Source organism: Pan paniscus, chromosome 20, assembly GCF_029289425.2.
Source record: "Pan paniscus chromosome 20, NHGRI_mPanPan1-v2.0_pri, whole genome shotgun sequence".
NCBI classification, from domain to species: Eukaryota; Metazoa; Chordata; class Mammalia; order Primates; family Hominidae; genus Pan; species Pan paniscus.
This window is the reverse complement of record NC_073269.2, coordinates 42957762-42971455: the sequence shown is the minus strand read 5'-3', so window position 1 is coordinate 42971455 and position 13694 is coordinate 42957762. Positions and strand designations below refer to the sequence as shown.

General features: G+C 40.2%; 2 protein-coding genes across 13 annotated transcripts in view; one reads left to right on the top strand and one right to left on the bottom strand.

Moving 5' to 3' along the window:
* The window catches only part of ZNF345 (zinc finger protein 345), a 104940-nt gene that overhangs the window by 73020 nt on the left and 18226 nt on the right, over window positions 1–13694 (bottom strand). The gene's annotated exons all lie outside the window — the stretch shown is intronic.
* ZNF790 (zinc finger protein 790) overlaps window positions 1–13694 on the top strand; it is a 53311-nt gene that overhangs the window by 21604 nt on the left and 18013 nt on the right. For 7 of the 12 annotated variants that reach the window (XR_008622013.2, XR_008622014.2, XR_008622012.2 and 4 more), the window contains exons 2-5: window positions 3933–4014; window positions 5829–5952; window positions 6240–6335; window positions 9479–10837. Coding sequence is in view for 9 of the 12 variants with exons in the window: in XM_063600213.1 (XP_063456283.1) it covers window positions 4006–4014; window positions 5829–5952; window positions 6240–6335; window positions 9479–10837 (1588 nt within the window). In the remaining 3 variants the exon portion in view is untranslated. Of the gene's footprint in view, window positions 1–3932; window positions 4015–5828; window positions 5953–6239; window positions 6336–9478; window positions 12163–13694 lie in introns of those variants that run through there. The other 5 variants (XM_003808750.6, XM_003808748.6, XM_034945305.3 and 2 more) reach the window with 1 other exon arrangement.

Sequence of the window (13694 nt, the reverse complement as noted above, 5' to 3'; positions counted from 1 at the left end):
TCGCTTGAACCCCAGAGGTGGAGGTTGTGGTGAGTCGAGATTGTGCCATTGCACTCCAGCCTGGGCAACAAGAGCGAAACTTCATCTCAAAAATAATAGTAATTGTCAAAAGGTGGAAACAACCCAAATGTCCATTAACAGACGAATGGGTAGACAAAATGTGGTCTATTCATTTGCAGAGATATTATTCAGGCATAGCAAGGAATGAAGTACTGATTCATGCTACAATTTGGATAAACCTTGAGAACCTTATGCTACGTGAAAGAAGCCAGTAACAAGTCCACATATGTTATTCCATTCATATGAAAGTCCAGAATAGGAAAATCCATAGAGTCAGAAAGTAGATTAGTCATTATTTAAGGCTAAGTATGGGGCACATGTGGCAGTGGGGAGGCGAAGGAGTGATAGCCAAAGGGGATAGAGTTTCTTTTTGAAATGATGAAAATATTCTAACATTGACTGTGGTTGCACATATTTGTGAATATACTAAGAACCATTGAATTGTTCACTGTAAATGGCTTAATTGTATGGTATGTGAATTATATTTCAATAAAGCTTTAAAAAAAAAATACAACCAATGTGTTTTGCCACCTTGAATCCCCCTGACATCTTCGGGCCTCCTTTTACCACCTCCTTTTGACATCATTCCTGCTCACAGAAACTTTCATTCAGGATATGGTCTACTCCCCATGGGAATGGATATTCCTCATTTGTTTTTCTTTGTAGCATCACTGTGGCTTCCACAGACATTGTTCTTTCATTTTCTTTTCACATCTCCGAATAACTTGGAATCTGTTCATTTTCTGTTTCCTGATGGTTGGGATTTACTTTGATTTTCTTGTTTCTGTCTACATGGTTTCCAGGAGGAGGAATATCAGGATTAGAATTAGTTCTTGGCTGGACATGGTGGCCTACACCTGCAATTCCAGCACTTTGGGAGGCCAAGGTGGGAGAGTATTTCTTGAGGCCAGGAGTTTGAGAACAGCCTGGGCAACATAGCGGACCCCGTCTCGACAAAAATAAAATAAATTAGCTAGGCACAGTGGTGCATTCCTGTAGTCCCACCCTATTCAGCAGACTGAGGTGGAAGGATCGCTTCAGCCTAGCAGGTTGAGGCAACAGTAAACTGTGATTGCACCACTCTACTCCAGCATGACTGACAGTTTGAGACGCTGTCCCTAAAAATTTTTTTTTCCTGTTTTCTTTTTTTGAGAAGGGGTTTTGCTCTTGTTGCCCAGGTTGGAGTGCAATGGCACGATCTCAGCTCACCGCAACCTCCGCCTCCCAGGTTCAAGCAATTCTCCTGCCTCAGCCTCCTGAGTAGCTGGGATTACAGGCATGTGCCACCATGCCCGGCTAATTTTATATTTTTAGTTAAGACGAGGTTTGTCCATGTTGGTCAGGCTGGTCTCGAACTCCCGACCTCAGGTGATCCGCCTGCCTCGGCCTCCCAAAGTGCTGGGATTACAGGCGTGAGCCACTGTGCTCAGCTAAAAAAAAAGTTGTATTTAAAAGAACTAGTTTTCTCTTAAAACCGTGTAATAATCACTCTCAAGTACTTCATGTTCTCAAACACAAAATATATTTTAGTTCACAATTTATTCTCCAGCCCTTCACTCTTCTTGGAAAAGTGCTTAAAGTTCTCTATGCCGCTGAAGCTGTCTGTCTCCTAGGACCAATTCATACTACAGGCTTTACATGGAATTTTCATGAACTCCTCAGATTATGTATATCAGTCTTTACCCTCTCACACCAACTTTGTCTTATCTCTCATTAGAAACATTTTTAAACCTTACTTTAAAAATGCAGAATGCTTTCTTATTACCTCTGAAATATGGCCCAAACTCTATACCCTATTTTTTAGGGCTTTTCTTAACAGGATCCCTGCTTTATACATCTCCATCTGCCACTGGTCTTTCCTCTCACTCTGTGTTCCTTGAATGCACAAAAATATCTTTGCTTGATTGGCGCATGTTGTTTCCTCTGCTAGGAGATCCCCCTCACCTTGCCCTCTCTTCTCTGGTGAGCCCCGGTGGAGGAAAAGTTAATTAAATTTGAACTCAATTGAACATGGACACAAACAATGGTCACCAAGTCCTGGAACAGGTTGTGTGAGCCCCTTGAAGCATTCATCCAGTGCTGTTTCGGAGAATTCTCTATTTCAATCTATTCCTATACATTAGTCATTGAAAAACAATAGACAATCGCAAAAACAGGTTGACCTTTTTGTGTTCCTTGAGCCCAGTCAGGAAGGGCCCTTGTGAGTGGGCCTCATGCCAAACAACTTGTTACAAAAAGAGCTAAGCTCCCAGACTGCACCAAAGCTTCGAGACCTCTCCTCGCCTGTGCACGGATGGGTGGCCGACTGTGGAGCCCAGGCTGTTGCTTCCCGGTCTGGTGGTGAATCCTCCATAGTCTGCTGGGTGTAGTGTCTGACTCTGGAGCCCAGGCTGTTGCTTCCCAGTCTGGTGGTTAATGCTTATAGTTTGGTAAGTGTATATATATATGTGTGTGTGTATATATATATATATATACACACACACACACAACACACATATATATGTATCTATGTATGTATATATATTTTCCCTTCTCCCCTTCCCATTGCAATTTGCTTATTATATCATTTGCTTATTATATCTGCATTGCCATTTATGTGGGATAAAGGTTGTTTACCCTTAAAGGTATTGTGTGTCTTTTCTTCTCCCCTCGCGCATTTCCCACACACAACAGCCCCTCAAGAGTCAGCTGAAGTACCATTTCCTATAGGAAATTTTCTGTTAAAAACTAGTTTTGGTTTGGGCTCCTTAGAACTAGTTGGCTCCTTTCATAACCATGATTACCTTTATTTCCTACAGTATTGTAATTGCTGCTTACTTTTCTGACTGAATTCCTTGATAGTAGGTCTTGCAACTTATTTATCTGATTCCCTTGTGCTAAGCGCAAAGCTAGATTCAGAGAGGCATATAGATATATAATTTTTATTATATATATAATTATATATAGATAATTATAAAATTATCTATATATAATTTTTTTTCTTTGAGACCGAGTCTCGCTGTGTCGCCAGGCTGGAGTGCAATGGTGCAATCTCGGCTCACTGCAACCTCCAACTCCTGGGTTCAAGCGATTCTCCTGCCTCAGCCTCCCGAATAGCTGGGATTACAGGGATGCGCCACCATGCCTGGCTAATTTTTGTATTTTTAGTAGAGACGGGGTTTCACTGTGTCGGCCAAGATGGTCTTCATCTCCTGACCTCGTGATCTGCCCGCCTCGCCTCCCAAAGTGCTGGGATTACAGGCGAGAGCCACCACGCCCGGCCAATATATTTTTTTAATAAAAGTACGTACTTCACAACACTGACTACTCGCCCAATCCAGCCTTCCTTCCATCTTTGGGTTCCCTTCATGAAAAAGCCACCCTGATGCTCACTGTCAATGAAAACACAGGAGGCAGAGATCATGGGCTGCTCCTATAAGGGAAAGGCCCAGCTCATCCTTCACTCAATAAAATAAGAAATTCTGAAATCCAGAGGGTAGGATACAGTATTCAAAGTAACAAGCTTTGCATTCAGCAAACCTATGATATTTCCTAATAGTGAATTTGAGCAAGTGACCCATTTCCAGATATTTTAAATGAGACAAGTAACTGACATTCATAGGTGGCTTGAGGATAAATGTTAATGTAGGTATGTATGAATTTAGGCAAGCCAGAATTGACTTATCTAGTAGTATCCTGATCCAGATCATGATTTTGGCATAAGTGATTCGACTGAAACTTCATCCTGCTTTTGTTGAATCTCTCTGGTTTTGGATAGGGCCAGGATTTCTTCAGGTTCCTTCTGACGTACCTCCAAGGAAGAAAATGGCATTTCCTATTTGTCCCTTTGAGAGCTCTGAGAAAGGCCTGACCTTGTGATTCTTTCCTTTTAGCTCTGCTTTCCCAGCACGCTGCCTCACCAAGAAAGAATCCAGAGAAGGACTGGTGGACTTGGAATGTTAAGTTATGGCCCATGTGAGTTGGAATTGCCTCTCTCCAAAAATATAACCCATTTATATCAAATCATGTGAATATTTTTATTGCTTATCCTTAAACTGCTTACCTGAATCACTATTGAGTGTCATAAGTAATGACTGTGAAACAGTCCAATGCTTTCCCTAGATATCCCTCTTTTCTCCAACCAGTATGACCAAATCTATCCACCAGGGCTTTCAGTTATCTCCTGTGTCCCAATCTGGCAGAGCACTGAAGAAGAGAAATACATTTCCTTAAGGGGAACAGTAAAGACTTTTCATTTCAAACCTGTGGCTTAACAAGAGGGGATGGAATAATTAAAGGGGACATACTACATAAAGGCTTTTATTTACTCTGTAGAATGGGATGTTTCATTTAATCAAGATGGGAGTTGGTGTTGGTTGGTATTCATTTAGGTATGTGGCACTTTGTGATGCTTTCCTTAGCAGATATGATGGGAGGTTGAGTTCAAAGAGATCTGGGATTTTCCAGGAAATTAATGAAAGGTTAATATCATTAACAATCCGGGGCTAGTTATTCCAGGCTGGTATAGCCTCTCAGTGGTATCGACAAAAAACTCATCTGATGACTTTCACAGTAATCACTTATGACACTGAATTTGCTGATTGTCAGCTGCTTAACAAAGAGTCTGGAGATTCTACACATTTTCCACAGAAAATAATATTCAGCCAGGGAGTGTATCTCTTGAGAATTCTCTCAGTTTAAACTAACAGATAATTCAACTAAAAGTAGTAGCTTAAGCAAAGGACAGTTACCTGGGCCAAAGGCTCTGTATGCACAAGTCTGTTTGTGCCCAGTAAAGACTGCTTACAACAAAACCTCCAACTTTTCTCACATAATAAATCTGGGGCTAGTTCTTCCAGGCTGGTGTAGCCTCTCAGTGGTATCAACAAAAAACTCCTATGATGTCTGTTCTGGGCTGCCATTCTGATGTTTTGGTATTTGTGATTTGAAGATCATAAAGATGTGGTAACTGAGCAACAGGAGTTTTTACCGGGTGCAGTGGCTCATTAAGACTTTGGGAGGCCAAGGTGGGTGGATCACTTGAGGTCAGGAATTTGAGACCAGCCTGGCCAACATTGCGAAACCCTGTCTCTACTAAAAATACAAAAAATTAGCCGGGCGCAGTGGTGCACACACGTAACCCCAGCTGTTAGGGTGGCTGGGGCACAAGAATCACTTGAACCTGGGAGGCAGAGGTTGCAGTGAGTCGAGATTGCACCACTGCACTCCGGTCTGGGTGACAGAGCAACACTCTGTCTCGTAAAAGAACAAAAAAAAGGAGCATGTAGGCTGGGTGTCGTGGCTCACGCCTGTAATCCCAGCACTTTGGGAGGCCGAGGCGGGTGGATCACAAGGTCAGGAGATCAAAACCATCCTGACTAACACGGAGAAACGCCGTCTCTACTAAAAAATACAAAAAATTTGCCGGGCGTGGTAGCGGGCGCCTGTAGTCCCAGCTACTCGGGAGGCTGAGGCAGGAGAATGGCGTGAACCCGGGAGGCGGAGCTTGCAGTGATCAGAGATTGCACCACCGCACTCCAGCCTGGGTGACAGAGCGAGACTCTTGTCTCAAAAAAAAAAAAAAAAAGAGCATGTAGACACTTGGCTTTTGTCACCCTTATTCCCATGTCATTTCCCCTGAAACCACAGGCAGCCAACTCCAGTTTTTCGCCCAGTATATGCCCCACTCCCTGCAGTGCCCCTTTCCAGCCTTTCCCCTTTCATCTATAGGGATTATAATTATTTTTTAAAATTTCACCATTAATACTTGGAATTATTCTTTCCAACAGTTGATGATGTTCAGGGATGTGGCTGTGGATTTCTCTCAGGAGGAGTGGGAGTGCCTGGACCTGGAACAGAGGGGTTTATATAGAGATGTGATGTTGGAGAACTACAGCAACATGGTCTCACTGGGTAAGATTCAGCATTTTCCTTAGAAATTCCTGCTTTCTGTATTGTGATTTTTTTTATTGTCTTTTAAATGTCCAGAGTAACTTCTGACCTTTGTTTTTTAGAAAATGGTTTGTGCTTTGTAAATCTGGCAATAGTTATCATCAGTGGGCACTTCCATCTTTCCCATAGTTTATAACTTATTTTTGTCCTGCCTCTAATTGTTTCTCTTCCTTAGTAACCAAAGAAGTAGTTGCAAATTTTAGAGTCTTTACAATGTGGTTCTTTGCTGTTTCTCATCTTCTGGGCAGGTCTTTGCATTTATCAGCCAGAAGCGTTCTCTTTATTGGAGAAAGGGAAAGAGCCCTGGAAGATTTTGAGGGATGAGACAAGAGGACCTTGCCCAGGTGAGTGAGGGCTGAACACGCACAAGGAGGCCACTGTTGTGGATAACAGCTCAGCTGCACAGTGAGGCAGCAACACCTCTGAAATATTGGTCTGGAATATCCCCTTAAGACCAAAAAATGGGCCGGGTGTGGTGGCTCCCGCCTGTAATCCTAGCACTTTGGCGGGTTGCCTGAGCTCAGGAGTTTAAGACCAGCCTGGGCAACATGGTGAAACCCCATTTCTACTAAAAAAAAAAAAAATACAAAAAAATACAAAAAATTAGCCGGGCATGTCGGCGTGCAGCTGTAGTCCCACCTACTCGGGAGGCTGAGGCAGGAGAATTGTTGAACCAGGGAGGCAGAGGTTGCAGTGAGCCGAGATCGTGCCACTGCACTCCAGTCTGGTCGACAGAGTGAGACTCTGTCTCAGGGGAAAACAAAAACAAAAACAAAAACTGGCTGGGTGCCGTGGCTTACGCCTGTAATTGCAGCACTTTGGGAGGCCGAGGCAGGCAGTCCACCTGAGGTCAGGAGTTCAAGACCAGCCTGGCCAACATGGTGAAACCTCATCTCTACTAAAGATACAAAAACTAGCCAGTGTGGTGACACACACCTGTAGTCCCAGCTACTCGGGAGGCTGAGGCAGGAGAATTGCTTGAACCTGGTAGGCAGAAGTTGCAGTGAGCCAAGACTGCATGACTGCACTCCAGCCTGGGATGGAGTACAGTCAGACTCCATCTCAAAAAAAACAAAACAAAACAAACAAACAAACACTTTAATAAGGGCCTGAGGCCTAGAGAGAGACAAAACCTTTTCTCAAAGAACTTTCTCTTCACTCCAAATACCACTCTATTTTTGTGCTCTCATTTTTCACTCATGTAACAAAAAGGTAAGTGCCATTCTTTTCTCCAGTGGCCCTTATTTTATCTATGATTTGGATCAAGTTCCTTCTCATCTCCCTTTTTTAAAATTTAATTTTCATAAAATTCTTCATTCAGTTAAAAAAATTTTTTTAACCTCATTTTTTTATTTTACCCATCCCTTTTGAATTTTTGTTATTTTTCCTAGCTTCTCCTTGATTGTACATTGCCTGCATTTATTAGTTCTCCTTATTAGTTCATTCTTTTAACCAACATTTATGGATTTTCTCATTTTAGGTTTAAAAGAATTAACAAGAATATATTGTCTCTTAAGAAACTTTTTGTTCTCTTCTGTGATTGGAACATGGCCACACATTTCTGCATACAGGGAACATTAAGAGAAGACCTAATAGGCTGCTTAGTTGAAAATTAGAGTAACAAGTGATAACAGTTTCTGGTCACAGTGAGGAGGAAGTGGCAGAAGAAAGGTTAGGGCTCATGAAGTACAACGAGAACACAGTGTCATAAAAGACAAGCCCAGCCAGGCACGGTGGCTCATGCCTGTAATCACAGCATTTTAGAAGGCCGAGGCGGGTGAATCATCACCTGAGGTCAGGAGTTCAAAACCAGCCTGGACAACATGGCAAAATCCCATCTCTACTAAAAATACAGAAATAAGCTGGGTATGGGGGTGGGCGCCTGTAATCCCAGCTACTTGGGAGGCTGAGGCAGGAGAATCGCTTGAACCCAGGAGGTGGAGGTTGCAGTGAGCTGAGATTGCGCCACTGCACTCCAACCTGGGTGACAGAGTGAGACTCCATCTCAAAAAATAAATAAATAAATAAAAAGACAAACTCTGACTTGTCTAGTTCCCCGTATTCCCCAGCTTTTCCTCTCTAATAATAATCATCAGCTACTGATTATTCAACACGTATCCTGTGTCAGGCACTTAATAGAAATAGCGTATTATTCCCAATCCTTGCAACAAACCTCTGCAAAGTGATGTTTTATTCCTTTTTATAATATGAAAAATTAAGAGCTCAGTCAAGCTCAGTAATTTTCCAATCACCTGAAAAGTAGTTTTAGTAAACAGAACTAGAGTCTGAAACTGCAGTTTGTCATCTTTCCATTGCAGTACATTACTGCTCATACTTTGTAACTAAACTGCCTTTCAATTCATTGAGTCACTGCTAGAGTACTTGCTGTCTCCCAAGAAAAACTGATAACAATTGTACTCGATCCTAAATATATACATTAAAAAAATGAGTCACAGAGGAGTACTTATTCTTAGCTTGTGCCAGACTCCTTCTCCCTTGAAAAAATTTCTCAAACTATTTTTTTGTTGTTAAGACAGGGTTGGTGGGGGGAGGGGGGAGGGATAGCATTAGGAGATACACCTAATGCTAAATGATGAGTTAATGGGTGCAGCACACCAGCATGGCACATGTGTACATATGTAACTAACTGGCACATTGTGCACATGTACCCTAAAACTTAAAGTATTAAAAAAAAAAAAAAAAAAAAAAAAGACAGGGTCTCACTCTGTCACCCATACTGGAGTGTGGTAGTGTGATCATGGCTCCCTGCAGCCTCATCTCCTAGGCTCAGGTGATGCTGCCACCTCAGCCTTCCAGGTAGCTAGGACCACAGGCATGCACCACCACTCCTGGCTAATTTTTTATAGAGATGGGTTTTTGCCATGTTGCCTAGGCTGGTCCCAAACTTCTGAGCTCAAGCAATCCATCTGCCTCAGCCTTTCCAAGTGCTGGGATTAAAGGTGTGAATCACTGTACCTGGCCTTCAAACTATTTTTCTGTCTGAACTATCACCCATAATTATCTCCTTTAACCTAAATGCACCATACCCTGCTATTGAGATCCTAGTACTTTGGTAACTCTGGATCAGATTACTTCCCTCATATTAGAATGATATTCTGCTATTTCCCAGCATTCCTATTTTTAAGCTCTGAATTATATAGGACATTCATCATAGTACTTGGAAACTTGTAGGTATTTTATGACTTATTATTCTGTTATTGAGGTGATACCTGGATAATCAGTTTTTATTGAGCTCCTCAGATGAATATGATCAAAATAAAACATTTCTCATCACTTGACTCAACTTTTATTTCTTTTAAATTTCTACTTATTTCTTGCCATTTTTTTCATATTGCTCATATTTGAGAATTTTCTAAGCCATTCACTTCTCATATGCTTTACTTCAAGATTTTCTATATCTATTTTAGAAGTTGTATTGCTTTTTGTACATACAACTGTATGATGTTTTTACCTTCTTATTTTTCAGACATGCAGTCGAGGTGTCAGACCAAGAAGTTATTACCAAAAAATGGCATTTTTGAGAGAGAAATAGCCCAATTGGAAATAATGAGAATTTGTAAAAACCACAGCCTTGAATGTTTATGTTTTAGAGGTGATTGGGAAGGCAACACTCAGTTTCAAACACTTCAAGATAATCAAGAGGAATGCTTCAAGCAGGTGATACGCACCTGTGAAAAAAGGCCCACTTTTAACCAGCATACAGTGTTTAATCTACACCAGAGACTTAATACAGGAGACAAACTGAATGAATTTAAAGAACTGGGGAAAGCCTTTATTTCTGGTTCAGATCATACTCAACATCGATTAATTCACACAAGTGAGAAATTCTGTGGAGATAAAGAATGTGGGAATACCTTTCTTCCTGATTCAGAAGTTATTCAATATCAGACAGTTCACACTGTTAAGAAAACATATGAATGTAAAGAATGTGGGAAGTCTTTTAGTTTACGTTCGAGTCTTACTGGTCATAAGAGAATTCATACTGGTGAGAAACCTTTTAAATGTAAAGATTGTGGGAAAGCCTTTAGATTTCATTCACAACTTAGTGTCCATAAACGAATTCATACTGGTGAGAAATCTTATGAATGTAAGGAATGTGGGAAGGCCTTTAGTTGTGGCTCAGATCTTACTCGACATCAGAGAATTCATACTGGTGAAAAACCCTATGAATGTAATGAATGTAGAAAGGCCTTTAGTCAGCGATCGCATCTTATTAAACATCAGAGAATTCACACTGGTGAAAAACCTTATGAATGTAAGGAGTGTGGGAAAGCTTTTACTCGTGGATCACACCTAACTCAGCATCAGAGAATTCATACTGGTGAGAAATCTCATGAGTGTAAGGAATGTGGAAAAGCCTTTATTCGTGGTTCAAATCTTGCTCAACATCAGAATGTTCATGTTGGTAGGAAACCTTATAAATGTGAGAAATGTGGGAAAGCCTATATTTGGAGCTCACACCTTGCTCGACATCAGCGAATTCATACTGGCAGGAAACCTTATGAATGTAAGCAATGCGGGAAGACTTTTACTTGGGCTTCGTATCTTGCTCAACATGAGAAAATTCACAATGAGAGGAAATCCTATGAATGTAAGGAATGTGGAAAGACCTTTCTTCATGGCTCAGAGTTTAATCGACATCAGAAAATTCATACTGGTGAGAGAAACTATGAATGTAAGGAATGTGGAAAGACCTTTTTTCGTGGTTCAGAACTTAATCGACATCAGAAAATTCATACTGGAAAGAGGCCATATGAATGTGAAGAATGTGGAAAAGCCTTTCTCTGGGGTTCACAACTTACTCGACATCAGAGAATGCATACTGGTGAGGAACCTTACGTATGTAAAGAATGTGGGAAATCTTTTATCTGGGGTTCACAGCTTACACGACATAAGAAAATTCATACTGATGCAGAACCTTATGGATGCAAGAAAAGTAGCCACATCTTTAGTCACCATTCATATTTTACTGAACAAAAAATTCATAATAGTGCAAATCTCTGTGAATGGACAGACTATGGGAACACCTTTAGTCATGAGTCAAACTTTGCTCAACACCAGAATATTTACACTTTTGAGAAATCCTATGAATTTAAAGATTTTGAGAAAGCATTTTCTTCAAGCTCTCACTTCATTTCACTCTTGTGAAATATTATATAAAAGTGTAGGAAGGGCTTTATTCATGACTCATTAATTGATGTCATTTATTTTTTTCTCTTGAGGAACACCACAAATGTAAGTAATATTGGAAGGCATTTTAACAGGGCACACATCCAGCAGCAGCAGCAGCAGCAGAGAATTCATCATGCAATCAATATAGGAAAGAAATTACTGATCAGTTATCAATTGCGGAATATCAGGGTAAAATTTTATGAGATGATAGCATGAATTATTTTTGAATCATTCTCAAAACATTCTCATCAGAGATGGTGCATAAAGAATTTATATATAATTTGGCCAGGCACGGTGGCTCACACCTGTAATCCTAGCACTTTGGGAAACAGAGGTGGGTGGATCACTTGAGGTCAGGGGTTCGAAACCAGCCTGACCAACATGGTGAAACCCTGTCTCTACTAAATATACAAAAATTAGCCGGGCGTGGTAGCATACGCCTGTAGTCCCAGCTACTCGGGAGGCCGAGGCATGAGAATTCCTTGAACCCGGGAGGTGGAGGTTGCAGTGAGCCAAGATCACATCACTGCACTCCAGCCTGGGTGATAGAACAAGACTCCATCTCAAAAACAAAAACCCACAAGAATTTATATATAATTCATTTTGGAAATCTTTCATCATTAGCAAAATTCTGTTGTATTTCCACAAAAATCATGTAATTAATCTAGAAAAGCCTTGAACTATGTCATACAATTTATTTGGCATGTCTTGTTTCAATACATCCTGCTCTATTTTTTTTTTTTTGGAAAGTATCTTAAATCTATGTCTGTTTAATCGTATTCATTAGATTGTAAGGGTTGAATGATTTGAGATTTACATGACATAGTGATTGTCATTTGTATTGGTATTAAGCCATTTTATGAGAGGAGGACTTTTAAGACTATAATGATTATAGACAAATATGTCATCTCTATTTATGTCTTATTGAACATCAGAATGTTAATTCTGAAAAAAAATCAGTAAAATACAATGAAGAAAGCTTTGAATATTAATTTCACATGCTACATCAAAAAAACCTATAAAAGAAAGCCTTATGACTTTAGTAAAAGTGGGGTTGTTGAGTGTTCAGCAGTTTTTTAAAAGACATTCAGAAATGATTTCTCTCTAACAAATTTCTAAAGCCAACTGTTATATAATTCTTTACCACAGTTATAACTCAGAAACTAGCAAATGGATAGCCATATGGATTCTTACCTCTGAAATTTACTACTATATATAAACTGTTCTTAAAGAGCAAATAAAAAGTGAAATTACAGAGTATTTAGAATGATAATGAGACCTATATTTTAAATCCTGTGAAATAACTAAAACAGTTATCAATAGAAATTGCTCTGTGTATAAAACCAAGAAGATTGAGGGCAGTTTGTTTCTCATCATCACTGTATCCACAGCACTTAGGACAGTGCCTATAATGTTGTAGGGCCTCAAATATTTATTGAGTTAAATAATGATTACACAGCAAGGTGGAATAAGAACAAATACCCCAAATGAATGAATGGAAAGGCTTAATGAAAAGCTGAAATCATGGAATAAAAAACCATACAGGTTTTTCATCAAAATCTAGTCCTTTGAAGAAAACTATTATTTACTAGGCTTTGTCAGTGCCTCTACTATATTATAAGGAGAAATGGAATATAACTATATGTTTGGGGATGTTTTTTAGTATTAAGTATGTGAACTCTGTTAGACATGATTTTTATATGTGTACGGTTTTTTTCTAGGAAAACATTTATTAAATATGATTAAGTTTCAAAAACAACCAAAAAGGTTCAAAAAATAGAAAAAAGTATCATGTAAGATGAGGCTGAGCACAGTGGCTCATGCCTGTAATCTGAACACTCTGGGAGGTTGAGACAGGAATATCACTTGAACCCAGGAGTTCCAGACTTGCCTGGACAACATAGGGAGACCCCCATCTCTGCAAAAAATAAATTAGCCAGGTGTGGTGGCACATGCCTCTGGTCCCAGCTACTCAGGAGGCTGAGGTGAGAGGACTGCTTGGGCCCAGGAGTTTGAGGCTGCAGTAAGCTGTGATCACCCCACTGCACTGCAGTCGGTGATGGAGCAAGACCCTGTCTAAAACAAAACAAAACAAACATTTAAGACTAGAAAACTGTACAGGCTACACCCTGAAGAATAGAAAATCCTATGGAAAATTTGCCAGAGCATGCTAAAAGACTAACATTTTTATAATAAAAGTAGATGGGATAGCTCTTGAACATCAAATTCCAGAAAAATTTCACTCATGAAGATACATGAAAAAAACTAACATAGATGAACCCAATATTTAATCAAAGAATAATATAGTAGATATTTGCTTATAATGTTTAAGCTCTGAGCAGGATGGATAATTTTTATTTTTGAGGTGGAGTCTCACTCTAGTTGCCCAGGCTGGAGTGCAGTGGGGTGATCTTGGCTCATTACAATCTCTGCCTGCCAGGTTCAAATGATTCTCCTGCATCAGCCTCCCGAGTACCTGGTATTACAGGCACCCTCCACCATGCCTGGCT